Below are 27,527 nucleotides of genomic sequence, written 5' to 3'. Positions count from 1 at the left end.
AAAGAATCATTAAATCTCTGAAAATAAAAACCCTACTGCAGTTGACAGCATATCTGTCAAATTATTAAAGTAATAGTGCTGCCATATAAGTAAAATCCTTTGCCACATTTTTGATGCATCACTAAAGCAAGGAATAGCTCCCAAAGGGCTTAAGTGTGCGGTTGTGGAATCTCTGTATAAGGAGGGAGATAAGAAAGGTATTGCAAACTATTGACTAGTCTCACTATTGACAAATATTTCCAAGGTTTTAGAGAAATGAATGCATGCCAGGATTGTTAAGCACACCAGTGAACGTAATATCATCAGGTAAAGTCAGTTTGCATTTCAAAAGAGGTTATTGGCAGAAGATGCAATATTTGCATTTGTTGCCAATATTTTGGAGACTACCAACAAAAAGATTATGATGGTTTAAATATTTTTTGACCTATCAAATGTGTTTGACTGTGTCAGTCACCAAATTCTTTTGCATAAAGCTACATTTCTAGGTACAAGTGGTGCAGCATCTAAATGACTTGATTCTTTCAAACAAAAACAGGAAATCGTATTGGACAATCGAGGAGGTGTCTCAGTATCATCAGAATGGGGTACCATCGCATGTGGAGTGCCTCTGGGATCCATTCTAGGCCCCCTACTTCTTATTATGTATTTTTATTAAGGCTCTACCTCTTTGTACAGAATATTGCCAGTTCACCATCTTTGCTGATGATACTTTGCTATTTATTTATTGGGCTGTGGGCTGATATCCTCCTCAAAAAACAGCCAGTGAGATCTTAAAGATATGACCTTTGATCTGAGATGGAAAACCATTATTGGATTTTGGAATGGAAGAACATTGAGAGAGACAGGGAGTTTAAGACAGGTTGAGAAGGAGATGAAGAATTATTGATTGGATATGTTGGGACTACGTGAAATAAGATGGCCAGAATGGAGGAATGCTGCTGCTGTGTGTAGGACAAATAGGTGAAGATGCATTGTGTAGGAATGGTGTAAGGTTCTTACTACCTAAAAACTGCAAAAGGAGCTTGCTGGAGTGGAAACCAACGTCAGAAAGGATAAGAACCACATGCTTTAGAACAAGTGTGTGAAATATCACTGTCTGCATGCTCATAGTCTTTCCTTAAGAAACACATTGGGGAGAATATACATTCTACAATGAATGTGAAGATATCAAGTTCCTTAAAAATATTTCTACATGTAGCTCTAGGATGGACTCCACTCATGATTCTTATTGATGTTTTCTGTCCACATAGCAGTTTCCTGGCAAATGTCAAAGGTCCCCAGAATCTGATACCATATGACCTAATGGCATGAAAATAACCATAGTAAGCTAATTTAATGGGTTACATATTTCTGTAAGAGGAAACAATGCATAAAGCTTAAGTTTCAGCGTTTATCAGTCTTTTGCATAGATCCAGGATGTGGTTTGACCAGTTTAGTTCACTATCAATATGTAAGACCAGGTATTTTGAACTATCCATCCTGCCTATCTGCAGGTCACATAAGTTAGTCTCCTATTTCTTCACCTTTTGAGGCTGTGTGTGCATATAGTTTGTTTTACTGTACTTAACAGAAAATCATTTATGTTAAACCAGTTAACAATATCCCTACAAACTTCATTAGCTGACACCTCATATTTGTCTATTGCATTATAAATAAGTAGCATAGACTAAAGTTAATTCCTTTGGCCCCTACGAGGACATTGGGCATCCAGGAGAAGTCACCATCCGTCTCTGTCTTTGGCCGTTTCCCTCAGTTCTGTCCAGGTCTTCCTAACTCACCTTGATTCCCCTTCCACCATTCTCTTGCATGTACCTCTACGCCTGCCTCTCTTTCTTGTTCGTTGGGGATCCATTCAAATGCTTTCTTTTCAACTGCTTCATCTGGCTTTGTCAATGTGTCCCCAGCCATTTCCATTTTTTCTCAAGTATCTGTTCTTCTATTGGTGTCTGGTATGCTTTTCTCCAGGATCCTCATTACTTATTTTTTCTGGCCACCATATATTCCATTATGCACCAGACACACCTATTTATGAAATTTTGTAACTGTGATGTTATCTACTTTCCAGCTTTCACTGCCACACAGGTCAGCCTTCACATTTGTATTAAAAATATTACTTTTAGTTTTGCATGTGATGTTTCTGTTTCCCCATATTGGATAGAGTTGTATGAAGGCAGCATTTGCCTTCTTTATGTGGTTCTTCACATCTTCTCTGGCTCCACCATCTTCTGTCAGCACGCTACCGAGATACAGGAATGAATCGGCAATCTCCACTTGTTACACCCCTACAAGAAGTGGCACTTCCATGTTCCATTTTCATTTCCTTTGTTTTATCCATGTTTATCTTGAACCCAGCAATCTGTGCTTCTTTTTGCAGTGATTTTAATTTAGCTTTCGTATCTGTCAGCCTTCGAGGTAATAAGACTATGTCGTGTGCAAAAACAAAAACCACCTGACATTCATGGATCCCCCGTTGGATTCCTCATCTCCTGCCTGCTGTGTCTCTTCTCATAACTGAGTTAAGGACAAATCGGAAAAGCACTGCTGACAAAACTGCCAAACTCTGGTTGTTGTTTCTATTGAATCAGTGAGACTTCCCTTGTGGAGCACACAACATTTGTAGCCATCATATACATATTTGATGATGTTTAGAATCTTCTGTAATATACCATACTTCCACAATACCTGATACAGCACTTGATGTTTCAGAGAATCAAAGACGTTTTCGAAATAAATGAATGCCAGGTACGTGAAATCCTGTGGTTTGCTCTAATATGGCCCTAAGAGTATGGATAAGATCGACATAACTGCACAGTGCCTGAGAACTGCCCTGTTGTTTATGCAGTGGATTTTAAACTGAATCTTTAATCCTGTTTAAAATAACTCTCTTGAGGACCTTACTAGCTTTACGACCAGTCAACATTTCCACTCCTTTGGGGATTTCTCTTTGAGCCAGATATGCTTCAGCGAGGGAGAAAGCATTTTAACAGTACTTTCGATATTGGCTTTTAACAGCTCCAATGCTATGTTGCCTATGCCTGGAGCCTTTGCATTTTTAGGCTTCTCAGAGTGCTTCTAATTTCATCCATTGTGGGACACTGCAGATTTATATCTTGATCTGCTTTGAATTCCTCTGGAACAAAACTTGCCACTTTCTCTTGGTTGTCTTTACAATTTAACAACTCTTTAAAATTCTCCTCTCATTTCTGTAGCTGTGTCTGTTGGTTTGTAATCATCACCCCACCATTGCTCTTAACTGGTCACATCTAAAGTTCTCTATTGAGAGTCGTTTGTTGATATTGTACACCTTTATATTTCCGTCTTGTCACCTCTTCGGCTAACTGTGCCTGCTCATCTATCAATTTCTTTTTATGTCAACTTACCTCCACTTCACTCTTTTGTTTGCTTCCATGTAGTCTTTATACACTTCGATCTTCTGTGCTCTTGTCTTACAAACATTTACCTTTTGTGTTAGTGCTTTCCTGCAGTTAATTTCATTTCATGTCATCAGAGATCCATTCTTTCTTGATGTGCCTTAAATCCTAATATGTTCTTCCCAGCATCTAGATAGCTGGCTTTAAGTTTTTTCCAGCTTGTTTCAATTCTTGCCTGCATAAAGGTTTGGTCAGGGAGGATCTGGAATGTGTTTTGCAGTTCAAGGGAAAATCTTTCTTTTATATTTGGTCTTGTAACCTTGCAGATCTATTCCACTTGCAACTATCTCCAACATGAACTCACCTAAAGCGAAGTAACGGTCACTGCCAATGTTCGCTGTTCTCTTATTTCTTACATTTAACAGAGTGTCAAAACTTGCAGCTAATGACTGTGTTATATCTCATTTTCAGTAATCTGATCTGTGATGTAGAAACAGTGTGCCTCCAATGACTAGAGCCTGCTCAGTGCGCATATCAGCAGTTCACCATTTTCACTTCTACTTCCTGTGCTGTGTACACCCATGATGTGTTCAAGCGCCCCCCCCCCCCCCACCCCATTTATGCACAAACTTTTGCATTCATGTCCCTAATTAAAATTTTCATGTTTCCACAATTACTTTGTCTCAGGACTCCATTTAGCTCTGAACAAAATGCATCTTTTAATTCTCCTTCGGCAACTGCAGTAGGTGCATATCACTGAATAGAAGAGAAATTTTCCTTGACAATCCAGCCCATCAATTGTGTGTTAATTGCATACCTACTATTATTAATTATTTTTCTGGGACAGTTACCATGTTATGATTGATCCCTGACATCATGTTGGAAGAGGATCCATGTTGACAACCAATCAGTCTGAGAATGAGATGGTAATGTCTGTCTTCAATACTTTGTAAATTTTATTGTTAACATTCATAAAAACAGTATTTCATTACAACAATATAAAGCATACCACTATTCAGTCTAATCTGTAAAACTTGTACTTGTTTACTTTATAAAAATATACCATTTTTGTAAAACAGTAATTTACATGTACTTTATAAAATATATCACCAGCAATATAATAATCATGATACTCATTTGCTAGAAATAAATCAGCCTCACAAAAGTTTATAACTGTACTTGTTTTTGTATCACTTATTTTATCATATACAGGTGATACTTTGGAATGGAAATTAAGTATGCTAAGTACATTTTCAAGCACTGTCGGCTGGAGCCAGTATAAGGAAACCCTTCACCTAAGACTAGGTATTCTACAGTCTGAATAGCACCATTATTGAATCACAGAAAAAGCTACAGCACAACAGAGCACGCAAAGTACATAGCTTTCACTTTTCATGTAAACAATGTGTACTCTGTGGAAGTTTGATGCTAGCCACCATTCTTTTTAACAATGACAATTGTCTAGATTATTAAAATTTAGTTACTTCAATAAAAATAAACTTGAACTAATTTTCATGCTTTTATTTCTAATATACCTAAATGAAGCTGTACAGTTTTGTATGTCTGGTTACATATTGAAAATTTTCATGCAGATTATAGCACAGGAGGTGCCTCCTGTGGAGTATCGTCTCTTTTAACAGGCTTCTTCTTATCACCAGGAAGAGGTGGCAGGTCGTGAAGGCCACACACGCGATTTGCCGGCACAGCCCGATCTGAAAGAATGTCAGGTATGAGGCATGTGTTCATAATGAAAAGCACCTGAATAACAATCTTCTGCTTTCCTGGACCACAAAAATCACAAACAAAATGAACATCACATTCTTCACATATTTATTCTCTCCAAAGAATAAGCTCAGCAGACAAAATGTTAGTCATCACCTTAAACACACTAGTTGTTTTAGAACACTGTATAAGGGGTAGAACTGGTAACACATTGACAGTCATGTGCATGTGAGCTGTGCTTGCTTGTGTGAATCAATGGTGCATGATTCTCCTTTTATGATGAAGGCTGAGGCTGATTTGGTGGAGGGGAACAAACAGTGAGGTCACAGGTCCCATTAGGTTTGGGAAGGATGGGGAAGGAATTTGCCCATGCCCTGTCAAAGGAACCATCCTGGCATTTGCCTGAAGCGATTTAGGGAAATCACAGAAAATCTAAATCAGGATGGTCGAATGCGGGTTTGAAACATTATCCTCCCGAATGACGAAGGCTAAGGCTGAAAGCTTATATGTAAGTGTTTTTAATTGTGCCCGTCTGCAACTTAGCTTGTTATCTTTATGGTGAGTAGCGATCTATCTTTTCTTACATTGTTGAAATAAAGAGAGAGAATATATACAGAAGAAACAATTTGTCTAATGCTTTAAATGGCCTGCTATTGTAATTAAAACAGACTGCAAGAAAGAAAATAAAACCACACATTTTCACAGCACAACACAATTCCATTGCCATCAATTTTAACAGAAAACCTGTACAAAGTTGTTTAAAAAAATACACCCTATGTCTGTCTCAAAAGTTTGTTAAAGTCTCATGTAAAAATCTGTAAGCTGATCAAAAACTTTTTTGTATTTTTGGTAACAATGAGTTCAATGTTTCTAAGATGCAGTTGTCTGAAACTCAAAGTCTTTGTTTTGTTGGCCATTTGAAGTGTTCATCAGAGTCTGTTGCTGGACTACTTAAAAGATATTCTTTTGGCAACAAGGGCTAGAATGTACTCTGTTAAAGTCATAGTTCAGAAAATATGCTGATAATAAGATCTGTAAATACAGACTCTCTCTTGTGGAGTTGCTAGTCTCCCAATGGGTTGGGCATCTCCACAAGTGGCAGGTAGAGGAATACTCACCAGATATGGTGGGTATCCAGGAAATAAAATATGTGGGGTGGATCAAAACTAGTCGCTGCTTCCTGGTAACAAAATACTAGGTTATCAAAGGCTAAAGGAAGAAACCCTTGAGAATAAACTAGCTGCTCCCCCAGGTTGGGGGTTTTGCAGTGAGCCAGCTCCTCTCTCGCGTGAAAAAATTAAAATGCTAAAAAACCGAATAATATTCCTCAGAAAAACTCTTGGGCAATGAACTGGTGAAGAAAAAAGGAAAAAGGAAAATGACATTTGGATGCTAGAACATGCAAGGTATCTACACAAAATTAAATACATTACCAACAGAACTTGACAGGTTCAAAATGGATGACAACATACTCTCGAAGACCGAGACCAAGAGGAAAGGCAAAGGAGAACGACAACTTGGTAATTATGTACATGTTTGGAGTGGGTGTCTTAAGTGATAAGAGCCAAAGCAGGAGTCTCCATTATGATAATGAAATCATGGAGAAACAGAATCACAAATTAGAAGTTTACTAATGACTGTATTATTTTGGTGGAAATGACACTATTTGCCAAGGAAGTTGTAATTATTGGAGAAAGTTACTTTCTGGGCAGTCCTTATGTAGACTATAGAGAAAATCCCAAGAAAGGAGGAAGTGATTATCATGCAGGATATGAATGTAAGAGTAGGAATTACAGAATTGTGTACGATAGTGGGAAAACATGGAGACACACAATATAAGACAATGGAGAATGATTGGAATTTGGGAACTGTGTTATCTGAAAATTATCAACACATTTTTTACACACAAGGATATTCATAAATATTTTTAGCGACATAATACTAGAGAACTCTGTTCTATAATAGATTATATTATCATTAGACAGACAAGTAGTTTCAAGACAGCAGATGTTAGATCTTACAGAGGAACCACTAAGGATCAGACCATTACCTAGTGAAAATGACAAGTTTTTGACCATGGAAGAATAAAAAGAATGATACTAACAACACTAAAACAGATTGTGCTGAGAAAGCTCGAAATCTACACTTCAATGCTGAAAGCATATGCGATGAAAGCATATAAACATTCTTTGCTGCCAGACTGGAAAGGACATAAGAAGAATCATTTGAAGAAAGTACGGAAGAAATACATGAATACTCAAAATTTAATGTTATAAATATAGCAACAGAGGTGCTGGGCACAAGAGAAAACAACCACAGCTGTACAGCAGACTGACAGTCGGATGAGTACACGAGTTGGGGTGGCAATGATTAAAACAAAGGTGTTTTTCATTACAGTGAGATATTTTCACGAGATTTTGATAATGTACTTTCTTTTCTGAATGTAAAAATGTTTTGTTGATGGCAACCTACATTGGGAAAAATGATTAGCGTAATAAAATAAGAGAAATTACAGCTCACACAGAAATATTAAGTGTTTGTCTTCTCCTCCCATCCCCTGCACTATTTGGGAGTGGAATTATAGTCTAAAAGTGGTTCAATGAACCCTCTGCCAGGCATTTAAATGTGTATTGCAGAGAACACTTGTAGATATAGATCTAGCCAGCTACCATCCAATTTCTCTGTTGTTCTGCCCAGTGAAGACGTGCAACTTTGTACCATTGTGATCAATGTCCTTTTGTAAAATACCTATCACCAAATGTCCACATCATGCAGTTCCCCTCACAGTGTTCACGCAGAGACTGGTTGAAAGAGGCCTGCATTCACCAACTGTAGCAATCCCTGCCAGATTTGAAATTGGTTGTAACTGAAGTGATGTGATACGTGCCTTCAGTCCCTGTCTGTTAGGATTTTTTTATCATCCCTCTTACGCCATGTTTGTATGTGGACCATCATGTTTTGATACTCCAACAATCTAGCCAGTTTGATTCATGTGGTCACTAGCAAGTCATTATGTCACACCTCCGCATTGAGCCATCTCTCGGGCTGCCAGAATGCCTCATATGTAATTTTAAATAAAAATTGTATACACAGCTATGTTCTGTTTTGTTTTCTTCCTCACAGTCAGTTTTAACAGAAAGCAAGAAATAAATATTTATGGCTTACTGGCTTATGGTTAGAATACTGCTATGGAATCTGAACCATCTTAAACTTAGTGATTATACCCACTTGCAGATTAAAAGTATTCAAAATATTGTCATTGAAAGTACTATCCTCACAGATTGGGCAGCAGAAGTATCTCGTACCTCATAACCAATGATCCCATCTGATTTACCCAGTTGAGGCTTCATGGGCAATAATAATAAACAAGACTCATGGTCAGAGGGGGGAGGGGGGTTGGGCAGGAAGAGGATATGGACAGATGATGAAGTGGGGGGGGGGGTGAGGAGGAGAGGGAGGGATTGGAGGAGGAGGATAGGTATGGGTGGTAGGAGGAGATGGGCAAAGAGAGGGGGAGGGGAAGGAGGAGATGAGCAAAGAGGGGAGGAGGAAATTAGGACATATATCCAATTCCTATTCATATTTAGCAATTGCGGTGCATTTATATGATCGATGGACAAGAAAATTAGTCAGCCCCCCAGGAGCCAACTTGCTAATACTGTGTAATGTAACACCTCTAGCCTTGATAATGGCCTCAATTCCGTGATGAAGAGAGCCCACAAGTTTCTTCAGGTTTGCCGTATCCAACTAAAGCCATTTAATGATGATTAGGTCCCATAGAACTACCAAATTCCTGAGACTTTGATTGCTGCATTTCACTCACTGTTCCAAATAGTCCCAGAAGTTATCAGTGGGTAATTCCATGTCACTTCAATGCATCACTCAACCTGACCCACTCAGATTTCTTTTAAATTTGGCACATTTAGAGATCCAGGTAAGAGATGCTAAACTACCAGTCAAGTTGCAAGAGTGTGCTCGAGAGCTTGTCAAATTGGGACTACATGCGGCGAGTCATGGTTGTCTGGCTCAGTCGGTAAAGCGCTTGACCAAGAAAAACAACAAACTCCACTGTAGTGTGAAAATTGTTTCTGGAAATAGACTGCCAGGCTCCAATATCATTTCTTTCGAGAGCATTATTCCCGAAAGTTTCACGGGAACACTTCTGTGAACTCCGGAAGGTATAAGATGAGGTACTGGCAGAAGTAAAGCTGTGGGGGCAGTTCGTAGTCGTGCTCGGATAGTTCAGTCAGTAAAGTACTTGACTGCGAAATTGAAGGTGCTGTTTTTGAGTACAAGTCCAGTACACATTTTTAATCTGCGAGGAAGTTTCGACCAGGTTTGTGGTCACAGCATCCTGTACAAGTGATCCCAAGTCGTCATATCTTACAACCTAAAAGACACCCCGCACATACTAGGTTAAATGCCACATTGGGCCATCAGCACACTTGGCTTGTCTCACTGAACTATGTGCCTCCAGATGCCTGTGTGGCATGAAAAGTGTAACTGACTCTAAATAATGAAAAGTGTAAATCTATCCATATGAATACTAAAAGAAATTCATTAAATTTTGGTTCTATGATAAAACGTACCAAATATGTCAGTTGAACTAAATACATAGGTGTTACAATTAAACCAACTTAAATTGGAGTGGTCATATACAAAATGTTGTGGGGAAACCAGACCAAAGACTATATTGTTTTTTGGCAAGACTTGAAGATGCAGAAGGTCTACTAAAAAGACTGCCTTCATAACAGTTGTCTAGTCTCTTCTGGAGTATCTAGTCTCTTCTGGAGTATTGCTGCTCAGTATGGGATCCGTACCAGATAGGCTCTATGAAAACACTGAAAAAGTTCAGAGAAGGGTAGCTCTTTTGGTGTTATTACCAAATGGTTTCAGTGTAAGAAAGACTCCCATACCATTGTCTCCAGTAGCATTAAGTTGTCAAAGGGTGGAACAGTACCACCTGGAACTGTACTGCAAGAACGTCAGGTGACCACGGGATACGAGCAGCCAGACGAAGTGGCAGTTGACCGTGCGTTCAAGAGTCTTACCCATACAATTGGTATGGGCGACACTCCAGTAACTGTGAGGGGCACTACAATCCTTACTTATTTTCCAGGATGGAATCAATATTGCCTCCTTCCAAGTTGTGGGATACAGTCCATCAAACAAGATCTGACTGAAACAAGAGCTTCAGGGCACAGGTGACAAAGCATGGCATAATGGAGCTCATCAGGTCCTGGAGCAGTGTCTGGTTGCAAAAAAAGTTGATTCCAATTGCCACATGGAGAACGGAAGGTTGTAGACTTCCATGTTATGTGAGAAGAAATTGAGCCGCTTTATCTCTGCAGTCCTACGGAACACCTGAAAAGCAGGAGCTTGCTTGGATGACATAGCAACAGTAAAAAAGTGTGCAGCTAAAACCTGCGCCATATCTTCTGGCATGTACACCAAGACTCCATCACTTGACAAGGCCATAAGGGGATGTGTACTAATCTTGCCTGAAATCCGTCTTATTGACTCCCAAACTTGCACAGTGGAAGTGGACCGAACAATGGAAGCCCTCTTCCGTTCTTTTGTCACTCACCTCGCATGTGCTCTTACAGATCTGAAGGCATGAAGATTGTCAGTAGTTGGATAGTGTTCGAAGTTTCGCAGAAATGTTTGTCTGGCCCCGATTGCCAATCGACAGTTGTTATTCCACCAAGGTACAGGCCATCATCTAAGGTGGTTGCCAGACTCGAGGATGGACTCTGAGATAGCTCGTTGGATCTCACAAATGATATGGGCCATCACATCCTGTGCACAGCCATTTTGTTCAAAACTAGCCTGTCAACCGTACTATAAGAAATTTGCCCTCTGTATCATTCACTGTGTGGTCTCCTGTCGGCAACTGTCCTAGCTGACTGACGGATCCACACTGGGAAGTGGTCACTAGAATGTAAATCTGCATCCACATCCCACTGAACTGAGTCTGCAATGTCTGGGGAACAAAAACAAATGTCAATGGCTGAAAAGTGACCCTGAATTTCTAGAAAAGTCATCTGACCTGCATTCAGAAGGTAGATACTCTCAAGACTGGACAAGTCGCTCGATCATCCGACCCGTGGAGCAAGTGGTAGCCGAGCCCCACAGCACATTGTGTGTACTGAAGTCTCCCACAAGAAGGAATTGGCGTGGGAGTGCCCAGAAGAGTTCTGCCAGTGCATCTGCATTCAAAGCATCATTAGGGGAAAGGTACAAAGAACACACTGTGATATTAAAGGGTGTGTGAACTTTCACAGCAATTGCATGCATGGTAGTGGTAAGAGGGACAAGGAGAGGAGTGGCATCTGTCACCGATAAAAACAGCCACTCCAGAATCGTCCTTCCCGTATGCGAGGTGTGTCGGTAACTTTAACGTGCGTTTCTTGTAAGCATTTGCAGGACGTTTCTCCTGGATCAGTAGCTACAATGCTTCCAAATGGGAGCAATATCCATTCAAATTTCACTGCAACACAGAAGTCTCTGTGGAAGCCACGTTAGCACAGGTTGTTCTTGTCATTCTCCCTCAGAGGCAGTGATTTACCGGAAGGTCAGGGGGAACATTAGCCAGGTTCTCACTCTCCGGTTCCTCCGATTGGAAGTCCGTATCCTCAAGAGCATAGCTCCCATCAGAAAGGAAGAGCGCTCGCTGGTCCAAGGGTTTAACTACCACATTCTTGGACTTAGAACTACTTTTTTGACAGACATTTTTCTTTACTGGTGGGAGGAGGTGGCTGCCTGGGTAGTGGAATGTAGCTTAGGTGGCAAGCCTATTGCCAATGGCTTTCGAATGACTTTCGGTTTAAAGTGGAGTATTTCCCCCACAGGTACATAGACATGTGCATGTGCTTGTAATTGAATTTATGGTCTTAATTTGTGTGGAGGCATCACATTTAGCGATTGGTGTCTTAAGGGCTGATGCAAAAGAAGAAGTGAAAACCGGTGGTTGCATAGCTTTCAAAGGTTTTTTTAGCTTCACCACAGAGCATGTGTCTCTTTACTCCTGAATTTTGCTTTTCTCATTGTAAACCTCACATTTTCTGCTCCATACTGGGTGATCCCTGGAGCAGTTAACACATTTCGGAGGAAGTGTACAAGAATTGCCTGATTCGTGAGCTGAGTCTCCACAACTGCCACACATAGCCTTCCCATTACATTCCAGGTGGTTATGACCAAATCGTTGACATTTGGTAAGGAACAAATGGGTGAACCTTAAGCTGGATATAGCCTGCAAGGATGTGTTTAGGTAATTCTGGAGTACTTAAAGTTAGAATAAATGTTGTCAATTTGCCATCGACTCTCCTCATATAATTTTGCAGTTCCGCGACACCCATATTTTTCCATTCTTCACGCAACTCCGTGGGGTCACCTCCGCTATATCTGCACACGTAACCAACCCCTTACTAAAGTTAAGGGCGTTATGCAAGTCAGCCTCGATTGGGTAGTCACCTACGGCCTTATATCATAGAAGCTTAGATATTTGGTTTGAATTAGCAGTTTCAACTAGAAAAGTTCCATTACGAAGTCATTTGACACTTTTCTACAGACCCAGCAATATCTTCCAATGCCTTGTGAATATAGAAAGGGGAGATACTGTCAAAGGTTCCCCTGTTCACTTGATTACAATGAAAATGTTATGGCACATTGATGTCCTGTCACTATGATTTTGAGATTTCTTTTTGGGAAGACTGACAAACCGAGCTCTCTTTGAGGATTGGGTGTAGGTACTATCTGACGGTACACCCATCCCGCCGGGAGTATTAGTTTGACAAGACTGTTCCACAGAGGTCCCACGAGATTCTAGGGAAACAACTGTTAACTCAAGCACAGTCCTGCATGCCTAAACAAACCTAATACAACTTGGGGGGTGGCAGGTGCCCCAGAGGTTACCCACTAGATACTGTTTTACCTCAACAGCCATTCATCTCAGCAGCACGTAGCACACCTTGAGTTTGAGGTGTTTTTTTTTTTTTTTTTAAATAGAGGTGTGTACCTTCCTCACAGTCCAGGCGGTGAAGCCATGACCTCCATTGTCCGAGACACACAACATTCCACCACCGCAGCACACGGTGGTCGCTGAAGTATGCCTACAGCTTACCGTGACACAGGGCTGGCAGTGCTTACCAGTTACCAGCTCAGGAACCCTGGAGTCACCAAGCCCGTTCTCAGCCAATGAATGCTGAGCCCCTGAGGGAATGTGAGTTGTGCTGCCTTTGTATGAGGTAGTATACTAGAGAATGTGTTAAATGTAAATGACCTTGAGCAGCTGTGACAATAAATGAGTATTGGCTTACATCAGTGATTGAATTATGAAATTAGGAGCGTTATTTTTCAACCTTTATTGCCACTGATGAACACCTCTGAAAGAAGTACACGTATCTGGAATCACTAAATTAAAAAGAATGTTTCCAACACGAACTTGGTAAGAGATGTATCATATCGGAAATATGTGTAATACTGCAGGCTACTAACCAAGGTGCACTTTTAAGTCATATTCCTTAATGAAAAAGATAAGCTGCACTGTTACTAGCCCTGCAACTTGCACATGAGGAAGCACTTGCACATTCTTACAAGTGTAACAAACTAAATGAGACATACCCTTGGCACCAGATCCTTAGTAGCTTTGTTACAAAGGTCAACCCTACTGACTAGATTATTGTTTGCCAGGTTTGCTAAAAACTGATGTCTATTTGCTAAAATTGTAACAAGGAAATAATTGTTTACAAGCATTTTAAATGTTGTGTGCATCCTAAAGAATGTAACCGCTAGCTCTCATCAATAATATAAAATCCGTCTAAACAAGCTGTTTTTGAATGCAAGTTGAAAAGGGAAATCAACAACAAAACGCAACAAGTAACGATCTGTAGATACAATGAGAAACATACACTGTTGTCATACAGCTAGATATCGGACACCACTGAAAATGGATAATATGCTTGTACCGACAATTATGAAAAGAAAGGTTACTACACACTGTAAAGATGACACGCCGAGTTGCAAATAGGCACAACAAAAGACTTGTTAAGCTTTTGGCCGATCCTTCTTCAGAAAAAAAAAAAAAAACCACACACACACACACACACACACACAAAAGCAGGCACACCTTACCCACAATGACTTTGGAAAAAAGCTCAGTGTATAAAAGTCTTTTCATTGTGTCTGTCTGCAACTCAATGTGCCATCTTTACAGTGAGTAGCAATTTTTCCTTTCCATAATTGTTGATATTTCTACCAGGACCTTCCACTGTTTCATATGATTATATATTTACCCTTCAGGACAGTCAGTACTATTGCTCCTTAGCTCTTCTCTATTTATTTGTGTAACCCACTGTATTCAGATGCAGCAGACTGAGTAACTGCATCAGTTATATTATCTGATATTATTTTCTTACACCCAGCAATGATATTGGATACTGAATACGAGCTTGAATATACTACAGTCACTACAGTAGAGGAGTACATTTACGACATACGAGGATTGAATGAAAAGTAACGCCTTCATCTTCGTTAATTGGGTTTGGGTGGGAATATTTTAATAAATAAAACACAAATAATCCTTAGAATGTGATCTTTAATTACCAATATTCACTTTTCCACATATTCACCAGGTAATTGGATAAATTTCTGGCAATTATTAACAAGTTTTCTGAAGCCGTCATGGAAGAAGTCGACGCAGTTTTCACAACCAAAATCTCACAGTTCTCTCAACGTCTTCATCAGAAGCATAATGATGTCCGCACAGACCGTCTTTCAGTATCGCAAACAGATGGAAGTCAGATGGTGCTAAATCTGTACTGTATGGAGGATGCCGTACGGTAGTGAGATTCAGTCTCTAAAGTTCTGCTGTGGTGACGTGAAGTGTGTGGTTCGGCATTGTCATGCTCCAGGAAAACATTTCCCTTTTTTGATTTTGCCAATTGTGCTTGCAATTTCTCTGAGTGATATGACGATCATCCTGAATCAATCTGTCAACATTCTGCTTGTGAAATTTGGTGGTTGCTGTCACGGGACCTCCAACTCTTCGTTTGTCATGCAGGTCTGATGTTCCTGCCTCAGATCTTTAAACTTAGTTGCCCAATGACGCACAGTACTCACATCAACACAATCACCACAAACTACTTACATTATCTGATAAATGACCTTACAGGTGACACCTTCTGCTGTCAAGAATTCAATGACTGCACATTGCTTATATAGAACTGACCGACTGCATGAGCAGGGTTCCATACTTTACACTGCGGCAACACAATTGTTCAATGCTAAGGCTTCCCACCAACTGGAGCTGTAGAGAAGATTCTACAGAACAAGACAGTACCTGCCGCATACCAATGCTGCCAACTGTTGAAGAGTTACGAAGGTGGAGGCATTACTTTTCAGTCGACCCTTGTAAATAAAATAGCAGCTGAAATTAAATTTCATAAACAAGACTTTGAATATTAAATACAGAGCAACTAAAGGAATGAGATTCAGGATTTTTCAGTAATACTGAAAGTATGCACACTGATTGAATATAATGCAATCAAATGTTGTCTGTTAAGTTGATATCAAAACTAAAGATAAATATTCTGATAGGAGCAGGTGGTTATAACTCAACTGGTGTTCTGAGTGGTGCAGTACGGACTGCATACATTGCAGAGTGCTGAAACAAAACAGATATGTGCATCAATCAGTGCATTCATGGAGTTCCTGAAGAAATAACAATCCCACTTTCTGCCATCAGATGAAAATATGGCACTGTAAGCAGTCAGTATGTGGTGTCAGTGCAGGAAAAATGGGGGAATGATCAAGCACATGGCACGTTTATTAGGATAGGCTCACAAGTCATAACATGTGTGCAATACGGTCTCCCGACATAACAGTATTCTGCATCCATAACATGGCATGGTTGACAGTTGTTCGCAGCATATCTGGAGCAATTAGAACAATATGTTATCATATGCAATCCTTCAGATCAAGAAGAGTCCAGGTATACCTTTGATAGACACAATCTCTGACTTTTCCCCACAACCAGAAGTCACATCGATGCAGATAAATGAAGGTTCTCTGAACCAAATCTTTCATGTGGCAGGTGACATCTACATCTACATCCATACTCCGCAAGCCACCTGACGGTGTGTGGTGGAGGGTACCCTGAGTACCTCTATCGGTTCTCCCTTCTATTCCAGTCTCGTATTGTTCATGGAAAGAAGGATTGTCGGTATGCTTCTGTGTGGGCTCTAACTTCTCTGATTTTATCCTCATGGTCTCTTCGCAAGATATACGTAGGAGGGACACCTGGTGGTGTCCCATCGTGTATGAAAATAATGGTGTGGACTGCTACATTCTTGCAAAGCTGGAATCACGTGTTGCACAAGGAAGTCATTATAACACGCCGATATCACTGCATACCTAACAGACCCACAAGGTGTCATCTTCTCGGAGAAAAACAGGTAGAGTACGAAGGAACTTGTGAAACCACACCACACAGCCACATAAGCTGACTGCAGTAGATGTTCCTGCAAAAATGTGGTGGAGTAGAACCTCATATGTGACAGTTCTGTGCACTCATGACGCCATAGAGTGAAATGCGCCTTGTCCATCCAAAAAATATTCCCCAACCACATGTCATCCATTTTTGTGCGTGCCAAAAAATGAAGAGCAAAGTCATGGTGTTGTAGCCTGTGTTGGGGCTTTTTTCTGTGGACATTCTGAATCTTTTAGAGATACCAGTGTAAAATCTAACACTACATCTTTTGAATTGCTGACCAGGGAAGAGAGAATTCCTTTGATGCACCTCGAGCACTGGCTGCAGAATTTGAGGCATGTGCTGCAAAGCTGACCATAGCTACAGCAATTCCATCAACAAGTGCCATGGGCCTCCACCTTCTCTGTGCTGTACCACCTAATTCACTTGTTTCTTCAAATTTCTTGATAATATTTTTTAGACCATTTATTGGCATGGCGTCCCTTCGCAGCAGTTTCTGTCAGTGGAATTCGTGCAGACAATCAGCATACTGACATCAAAATGGGACACATTTCATATTCTGACTGCTTACAGTGCCATATATTCATCTGGTGGTGGAAAGTGGAACTATTATTATTCTCAGCATACTACTTGAGTGCACCGATTAATAAACAAACCTACAATGTTTCACTGTCCTGTGATGAACACAGCCTACACAGCAGCATTTAGAACACTGTTAGTTTAATTATAGCTAACCAATATAATTACCATTGGATAAATAATAATTACCATTACTGAAATTTATAACCAGTTATTTCAAGTCGAAACTTATTGTCTGGACAAAGCTGGCATACATTTACTGGTCAACAAATACATTCCAGACCACCCTGTAACCTCAGTCATTGAGTCACATTGGTTAGTTTAACAAAGAATTAATTGCAGGGTCTTATGTCAGAATGAACCACCTACAGATTTCGACATTTTGAGTTTTCCGTGGCAGCTGATGTTGAATATCATAAATATTGATGTGGTAAACTGATCGAAGACTATGGTTACACAATGAGGAACATTCATCATGTTTGCATTTCTAACGTATGTCAAACTGACATATTTCTGGTGTGAAGTGAACAGAATACATTTATCATGTTTGCATTTCTAACGTATGTCAAACTGACATATTTCTGGTGTGAAGTGAACAGAATACATTGACTAGATATGGGACAAAATTCTAGATGTAAGGTTACGAGACCAATGAGTGATGTTGATATCTAGTGTGATTCTAATGATTACTACATGCCATCTTATGGTCAATCAGTAAGCAAAGGCGCGTTTTACACTTAAAACAATACAAACTTGGGTAAAAAAGGTGTAAAATGTTCTCTAGTTGCTTACAGTTGTATGAGATTAAGGTCACAGTTTGAACATGCAGCATTCAATTGAATCAGCTAACAGCATGAAGGTGTCCTCTTGTACTATCTAGAGAATCAAGTGAGAACTGTACAGTGGAAAGCACACACCCATACAAGCGGATTCCTTCATAAGTGATTGTTACAGCTGATGAACACTGAGAACATCACAAACATCGGGAACATAGTTGGTGCACTTTAGCATACAAGAATTGTGAAAGAGCTTTTTTTATTAAAAGTGACAGTCATCTACACAAGAAACTCAGAAAATAATCAAAACATGCAGAGTTAAAAACCAAAAGTTTCATGTGGTGGAGTTTAACACCAGTTAAAGAAACTGGAGGAAGTTGCTGGAAAAACTGTAGCTTAGATGAACACAAAATACATCCCAATCAGCAAATGTAAGTCAAATGTAATTCAACTTAAGGACCTTAAATTCCCCACAGAAAAACCACTTATGAATGTAAAGAAGAATGCTGTGCTTCGTTCCCCCTGTTCACTATGTTCGAGACTCTAATTATCATGAAATGTCAGTAGATTACTAATTATCCTCAAAATTCTATTCAAAGACATTGTCTCTTAATAGTACACAAACACTGTTCTTGGTCAAATGAAAAATAACTGTTGTATGATTAACATCTATGTTGAGATATTGTTACTGTTCAATTTTCATTACACTTAATTGTAAAGGCTATAATTTTTCAGACCTGTAATGTGTGTGACTTGTGTAAAAAGCAAATAAATGACATTGAATATATTCTAGGAATCTGCTAAAAGTCAGTTATTATCCTCAATACCTAAACAGATTTTGTAGATGAACTTTAGACCTGAATATCTCCAAACATGCATTTTGTTGTTTGACCACTCTGGCATATGATCCTCCAATTTTAGATCAATTATGAATATTCCTGATGCTGCAGGAACTGCTGTTCTGTTATCATAATTATTCAGAAATTTAGAAAAAAAATTAGCAACTTCAGTAACTCTGCTACACTACCTGCCATCTTTCAGTCTACTGAAGCTAAGTGACTAAGGACCCTGAACTAAGTAGTCTGAGATATGGAACAAATTTAAATAAAAATTGATTTTTGTTACTGACAAATAGCTTACACATTATACAATAAATGTAAACTCAGAGCATAGGCACCAGTTCAAGACTTACAACAGTGCACTCTCTCAAATTTCTGTATTGTCTGTTGTACAATGAGGCAGGCAGATAGGGACCTACTGAATACAACCTCTTCAGTTTCCACTCAGGATACATACACTGATGACTTCTTGTAATCTCAAAGTAAATCTTGCTGAGTAAGACATGACATTTGCAAGGACCATCTGACAGGAGCTACTCTATCAGAGTGAAAATAAGGGTACCTTTTGCTCAGATGTCAAAACAAAACTGCAATGGTGAATCTTCATTTTGAAATCACAGACAACAAGAACTGCAGCCTCCTACAACTGTGACAGCATATCTTAAACAACGGGTAATGTGTACCACTTATATGTGGTGGCAGCACATATAGGTGTATTCCTGTACAACCTGAACACTCAAGTCAGAAGAGAACCATTGCCAGTAGGGTTCACACTACATAACTTTATCTATATCTGTGCAGACGGCACAGTAGGGGAGAGGAGGGCACAACGGTAGTGGTGGGGGTTCTATTGCATGAAGCCACTGCACACTGGGGATGGTGCAGTTTGACAGCTGAAGCCTACTTTTCAAGTAGAACTTCTGAACTACAGCTAGTGTATGAGGTTTTGTTCTTACAGCTAGATGATACTGACATTTTTCCACAATATTTTGGCTGACAACCATTCAGTAATCTTCAGATAAGTGCAAATTCATGCAGAATACCCATTATGCAGGGAAAACTTCAAGAATTATGATCTGCAAACGATCATATTAAGTTTACACTAGTATGACCAATAATTCTAAAGTCAGTAGTCTCTGATTAGAGTATCAGATAACAAAATCAGTCAGTAATCAACTGAAACTAATGGACGAAACATGCGGCACAGCAGGTAACAGCAAACTAACTGACTGCCCATTCAGATCAAATGGGTGCACTCATCCAGTGCTGAGGTCAAGAATGCCTTTCTGCTTAGGTGCCAATTTATTTTGCATGCGCTGTAATCTGTGGTGAATGAGATGTATAAATTATGTCACCCCAGATGTGGCTGTGCGTATCAGATCAAAACACCATCACAGTTGACAGAAGGGTTCCCTGGGAACAATAGTGACAGTAGAAGGTTCAACACTTCACTTCATTGGATAATCCACTGGCAGAAAATAACTCTAATGTAGAAATCATTTGGCCCATAGCTGCTCCATCAGTACTCTCCACCACTGCTGTTGACAAACTGACTTGTGCTCCACAGTCCCCAGGTGCTGCTGATAAGTGTGGCCTCAGAGTTTTTCTTCAGTGCTACTGATGTGTTATCTCTGCCTTCCTTGCCAAACACTGAGTACCTGTGACTAACACAAATGTTACTACCACTCAGGTACCTGAGTGCTGTTTTGTCCCACATCTCAGTAGCTTTTCACAGTGGCTGCTAAGATGTGTTTCGGTGCTTTGTCTGTCATGATCCCATTTTTCTGTAATCAATCTCACTTTACCTTTTACTGTTCATCAGGATTGCCATCACAGTATTTTTCTGACAATCTACTCTACAAATAAAATGACGAGGCATCATAGCTGCACTTGAAAAGGATAATGGAGATACAAAGAGTGACAGTAAAGATGAGTTACCCGATTTCGACATTGTTAATAACTCGTCCACAGATTGTGATAGCAACAGTCCAAAGTTGTCTACACCAGAAGGTGTAACATCAGTCATGTTTCAACAAGAAACTTCTGATTCCAAAGAATCTGAAAGTGATAGTAACTTTAGGAAGGGGTTACCAAAACTAGATCAGAAACAACTGAAGGAAAAGCCATCTTCACATCTGCAGAACTGTAGCAACTGTAAATTCACAGAGACAACCTTTACATCACTGCATATTTGTAATAACTATAATTTATCAGAGAACCTTCAATGCCAGAAACTTATTTTTACACCTACAATAACATTCATCTCAGTGGTGACAAATTTTAGAGCGATATAAGGAGGTTTCGCAGAAATAATCGACACAGTGTGAGGTAGGCTGTTCAGGAAAATCTGGCCAAGGTAGAAGCCAAGATGCAGGTTACTTCGTGCAGGTAGACACATTAGGCTATAGTGACCCAATGCTCAGGTCAAGATGTAGGCAGTATGTCTGCAGCAGCCAAAGAGTTAAAAGTGTGAAGTGACATTTCATTAGTATAATGGATCTTCTCCCACACATTTCAACACAATCTCAAATTTTACTATACTAACAGTTCTTTCTTGGGAACATGAGTTCTCTGAAATTCAGTTTCTCGTAAGTTTCAACACACACTTTCACTAGTTTCAACACACACTTTCACTTAGGACAACACCCTTGGTCTGTTTACTGATTTGGCTTCCCAGGCACTACATCCAGTAACACCATACATTTAAATGTCCATCTACAAGTTTTTGAAAGGATTAATGATCCATTTCCATCACACAGTCATGAACTGTAAATAGAATAATCCACTGTGTATACAGTGTAAATGATTGTGTGTTGTTTACCAAGTTAGTGCCACCAAAGATGGTGCAACAGGTAGACATTTGTTATGAAACGTAAGCAGTTTACAAACATGGGAGTATCCCAGTTCAATTCTTCCACCACTGCAGAGATGAGATACATAGATATTACTGCAATACTCAGAGCACCAGATCCTACAGTGGGTGATCGAGGTCAGGATCTCGATAGACCTTCAGCCCCAGGCGCAGGCGAGCAGAAGCTAGGTGCAAGATGGGTCGTCTAGTGCATGAAGTTGCTAATGAAACACCATTTATAAATTAGCATTTATTGCTCCAAAGTAATTCAATGTTGTCAGCAGCAACAGCGGGCAGAACTCATCATGCCAGAATGTGCTCACATTCGCACGTACAAAACCATCTCAGTCACTGCAGTAATGGAGACGAGGATTGGTGCTCGGCAACGTTGAGGGTCACTGGCCACAACTCGGTCGATGTTGTCCGAGGAACCTCAGGCACTAATAGTTTGGGGAAGTGGGTAACCGTAGTGCTCTCACTGACATCGTACACGGCAACCCGACAGGCACTCACTGGCTCTGCACAGAGCAGTGAAGTCGGGCTGAGGCACGCTGCAGCTTCCAACAGAAGTATAGCGCGCAACATCGAAGTATTCCCACAGGAGCAGAAAGTAGATGGTGCCCATGGCATGCCACCTGTGATGACGAATGTCGACCATTCTTTTGACCGGTCGGTGAAGCCACTCTAAGACCTGTCGGTTGACGCCGCTCACAGCTCTTCCTCAGTCTCGGCTCGAACGGCGGCACTGATGCTTGCAGTGGCAATGCCATCAGGCAAGAGTTTCTGTTCCACCAGAGACAGTCTTGACAAGCAGTAGATAAATCAACATAGGAGCAGCCTGCAGGCTGGCCAGTTGCAGAGTCATATTTACACTGGAACACGAGTAATATTTATACCGGATGGCCCTGTATTTTGCCACTTTGTGGCAGCCATGACCACCTGGTCAGCTTCTCTGGTCGCCCCAGTTTCTGCTAAATGGATGTGTACTTCACTTTTCAAAAGCAGCAGCAGATGCAGTTTTGCAGAGTCAGTATACTAAACAGTTATTCTTGCATCCAAATTATGCCTCCACTCTGTGTGGTCAACACAATGGCGACATCCTCCTATTCGTGTGATGTCGTTCTGCTGCATCGGTGCTTTGGACATCCAGCTCTTACAGTGTGTAGCAATAATTTCTGCCGCAATATGCAACGTCAGCAGTTCTTCCTTGTTGGCATTCCAGTCAGCTCCTGCGTACTGGCCTGCTTTGCTTGTCTCTGATGTTACTAGGCAAAGACTCCAAAATATTACTCAACTACATAAAGCATATTAATCTGTGACGCTTAATTAGTACCAGTGATACTGAGAAACAGCTTAAATCACTAGAAGTGAACAATGCTCCAGGGCCCGAGAGAATTCCTATCGGATGCTATATAGTGTTTATGGATAAGTTTGTCCCTCTTTCAGCCAAACATACTATGGATGCCTTGAAGTAAAAGCCACCCCAATGGCTGGAAGAAGGCAGAGGTCACACCTGTCTACCAGAAGAGTAGCAAAAATCATCTAAAAACTTACTACTCAATGTCACTTATGTCTGTTTGTTGTAGAATCTTAGATCATATTTTGAGCTCAAATGTAATGAGGTATCTCTAACAGTGTGACCTCTTCTGTCTCAATCAGATTCCAAAAACACCGACTGCACGAAACTCTACTCTTGCTTCTCTCATACGACATCCTGAAAGCCACCCATCAAGGCATTCAGGTAGATGCAGTATTTCTTGACTTCTGGAAAGCATATGTCTCAGTACCACACGTACAGTTATTATCAAAACTACAATGACATGAGATTTTGAATAAAATTTATAACTGTACTGAGGATTTTGTGGCTGTGACTTTTTAGAACTGTTAGTTCCTTTCATGAAGAAGGACTTAGTGTGTAATCTCGGATGGGTGATCATCGACACATGTAGATGTAGTAGTCTATGATAATGCCAATTAGTCACATCTGGAATCAGTCAGTTCATACAAATACCTTGGGGTAACAGTTTGTGGAGATGTGAAATGGAACAATCACATAGGCTCTGTCATAGATAAATCAGTTGTCAAACCAAGGGGTTCATTGCTAAACTGGAAAAACACAAAGTGTCTACAAAAAGTTTTGGGGGGTGGGGGGTGGAACACTTATGTGACCCACCCTAGAATACTGAATTGTGTGGGACCTGTATCAAATAGAATTAACACAGAATATAGAACGTACACAAAAAGGGCAGTACGAATGGTCATGTCCACTGGTTCTTAATCTCAGCTTGCTCAGTGACTTTAGGCATCTACATTCAAAAATCGTGTATGTACATACCAATCTGTCTTGGGTACGCCAGGTTCAGATTGTTCATAATCTCCACAAACTCTTTCTCACTTTTTGACAAGCGGGGATTAAATTTCTTTTCTTCTCCTACAGTAGATGCAGTCTGACCTGAAATATAAATGAATTTTGAATTCACAAGTATATTAGTGCTTATCAAAAAGGTAATGTGTATCTGTGGCTCGCTCTCTCTCTCTCTCTCTCTCTCTCTCTCTCTCTCTCTCTCTCTCTGTGTGTGTGTGTGTGTGTGTGTGTGTGTGTGTGTGTGTGTGTGTGTGTGTGTGTGTGTTATAAGAGAAGGAAGATTAATTAATACTACTCTTGTACACGGAAGGATAAACATAGTTTTTTTACTGTGGTCGATTTATGTAACAGGGAAGAAAATGTATACCTGAATGACTTAAGCAATTATCACCGATTCGGAGTAGTAATCCATGAGAATGACAGTCACAGAACAGTTGAACAGATAATACTACACTAAAGGAATGACCAAAGACCACACAGGCAGTTTGTCCCAAAGTACAAAATTCATCAGCATTCAATGTTTATGACTTACCCAGTTGTATGATATAAACAAAATTAATAACTGCTGTGGTGCAAGAGAGGATGGGGAAAGGACATGCATTAGGTGAATGCTATTAAGAAGAGGCCACAGAAGAAGAAAATATCATCTGTGAAACATATGCTTGAGGCAGATAAGTGGTGCATGACTGGCATAATAAATGTTAAAATTACATCCAGACTGAGTTTCAATGTTGACTGAACACATGCAATGTCCACATGTGCACTATGGAATCCACTAGTTGCATACAACATCCATGCAATCAAATGTCCCAACTTCATTTTGGCATTCTGCTCAGAAAACTTGTAATGAATATTTCTAGGCAAGATAAGGTTGTGTGTTCTACAGCAGTTTCTAGTAATAATACTTCCTTAGCTGGTAATCTATTACACATATCAGTGTCAGAGACAGTAATTTCATGATTGATAACAAAACATTTCTTTGTGAGTAAATTACATATGATGGAAAAGGTCAGTTATGTTTTAATACATTCATTGCACAATGAAATTGTTACACAGCAGTGTTTTCTGATGGAGAAAAATGAATAAGTAGTATAAAATAACATCATTTGTAATCTACATGCTAGTAGCCATACCTATCCACACTTTACTGTGGCTCAGTCTGCTTAAATGGAAGAGAAAGAAAATAGAAAGCACATGTTTGTAATACATATGGGAATTGGATATACATTCTAACAAACTGAAATCACGCAAATTTTCTCAATTCATTAGACTTGAGATCCATCAGTTTCTCTAATCAGTAGTTTTCCAAAATAAACATGCAATGCTCTAAGGATTTCAGCCTGTTTTTAATTGTTGACGCATGCTGTGGTTTTGAGAATGTAAAGTACTCCTGTGTTTTGTAACCAGGTTGATCACATTTGGCTGCCAGTCAAACATTAAATAAGATTATAAGCAATGACAGGAGTTAATGTGCTTTGACACTTGTCTTCCATTTTTGACAAAACAGGCAAGTCTTCATTCTTTGTCAAAAGCACCAAGCACACACGAACACGCACACGCACGCACGCACGCACGCACAAGAGAAAGAGGCATATTTTGGATGTATCATTGAGAAACCACACAAATCCTAAATCTGTATGGCTAGGCAGTGATTTGAACGTCCATCCTTCCGAACGAGTATCCAGTGCCTCACAACCGTGCTACCTCGCTCAGTATCAGTAAAAGTGAATGGGAACTGGGCGTGGTGCCAAATGAAATAGAATATGTTCTGGCTGGAGGATAAAATATGCACATACACCCAAAGAAAACTACGATAATAGTGTGCATTAAGGTGAACAAGCTGGATGGATACATGTTAAATTTGGACAAGACACTTGGAAGAGATGAATGAATTTTACAATACACTGATGAGACAAAACATTACGACCATTCCCATCATCAGATCAAATGCTGTCTATTAGCAATGCAGACACGTGTCATGATAAGAAAATATATAAGTGCAGCAGAGATGAACTAGGAATTATTTTAGTGTTGATATAACCTACAAATGGGGAAATCCACTGACATAAATGACTGTAATGAAAGGGCAGATTGTTACAGCCTTGTGCCCGGGAACTGAAATATCAGGAATGGCAAAGCCAGTTGGCTGTTTGTGTACCACTGTCTGGAGTTTCTAAGGAAAGTGGTGAAGAATAGTGAAGCTACGAATTGGCAACAAATTGCCCGAGTTCCTCGCATCATAACTGGACATGGAGATTTGAAGCCAACACTATCTGTAAAGCAGGATAGGTATCGATCTGTGGCAGATCTGATGACAAGAATACAATGCTGGTACACAAACAAGTGTTTCAGAGCACAGTATTTAGCACGCACTGTCAAACACGGGGCTCGCAGCAGATGACCCGAACGTGTTCCCATGTCAACATGACAAAGTCACCAATTACGACTGCAGTGGGCATGGCACCAATGAGATTTGACGGTGCATCAACAGAAATGTGTCACTCAATCAGATGAAACACACCCCTCGTTACAGCACGTAGACAGTTGTATTCAGAGACGCCGTCATCCAAGGGAAAGGCTGCTTGAAACTTGCGCTGTGCCAGGAATGCAGGCTGATGGGGCAGTATTATGTTATGGGGAACATTCACTCCAGCTCCCATGGGACCTCTCACAAAACTCCAAATCACAATGACAGCTGCAGACTGTGCGAATATTATAGGGGGCATTTGCTTCCCATCAAATTCGATGTCTTTCCCGACACTGATGGCATCTTCCAGCAGGATAACTGCTCATGTCACAAGCCCAGAACTGTACTATGAGCATGATAGTGAACTTTTATTCATGCCTTTATCAGAAAAGTTACTCTTCTGAACCCTAAGGAACATATCTGGGAAGCTATCAGGTGCCAGCTCTGCACCCACAAACCACTGGCCAGTAATCTAAGGAAACTGAGTGACCAGTGCACAGATATCTAGGCCCACAAACCTCCGGAGATCTACCAAGGATTTTTTGAATCCGTGCCATGCAGAATCACTGCTTTATTGCATTCCAGACCTGGACCGACACACTATTAAGCTAGTGGCTGTAATGCTTCGGTTCACCAGTGTAGATAGAGGCAGAATACACTGCACGCATGCACAAGCACCCATATGGAAACTTTATCCTGGATGAGATCATTGTGCCCACACTGCAGCTGCTTGATTGGGGTGAATGTGCAAAAGGGGGGGGGGGGGGGCGCTTGCTGGTACATGAGGAGTGGGAGGGAGGATCTGGGAAGTGTAGCTAAGTGGCTGATGGCAGGGGGGGGGGGGGGGGGCAGCAGCAGGTGCACTGGATGGGAATGATGTGACACTGATGAACTCACTCTGATTACATGCAGACAGAGCTGCGCATAACACACTGTGTTGTGGAGGAGTGGACTGGGAGAGGGAGAGACAACACAGGAAGGGGAGACTGCAGGTAAGAGTGTCTGGCTGCAAGATGAGTGAAGTTAGGATCCTGGACGAGGCAGTTGTGGGACAGGAGCTACCGGAGAT

At 40.5% G+C, this 27,527-nt stretch overlaps 1 protein-coding gene across 1 annotated transcript in view; it reads right to left on the bottom strand.

Moving 5' to 3' along the window:
* Positions 1-4,303: 4,303 nt before the first annotated feature.
* LOC126291897 (persulfide dioxygenase ETHE1, mitochondrial) overlaps positions 4,304-27,527 on the bottom strand; it is a 46,851-nt gene continuing 23,627 nt past the window's right edge. The window contains exons 6-7 of the mRNA XM_049985626.1: positions 23,962-24,078; positions 4,304-5,083 (exon numbers count right to left, since the gene is read on the bottom strand). Coding sequence (XP_049841583.1) covers positions 4,965-5,083; positions 23,962-24,078 — 236 coding nt within the window. The 3' untranslated portion in view covers positions 4,304-4,964. The remainder of the gene's footprint in view (positions 5,084-23,961; positions 24,079-27,527) is intronic.

Source organism: Schistocerca gregaria, chromosome 9 (genome assembly GCF_023897955.1).
Source record: "Schistocerca gregaria isolate iqSchGreg1 chromosome 9, iqSchGreg1.2, whole genome shotgun sequence".
Lineage (NCBI taxonomy): Eukaryota > Metazoa > Arthropoda > Insecta > Orthoptera > Acrididae > Schistocerca > Schistocerca gregaria.
The sequence above is the reverse complement of the archived record's forward strand: the minus strand, read 5'-3'. Positions and strand labels throughout refer to the sequence as shown.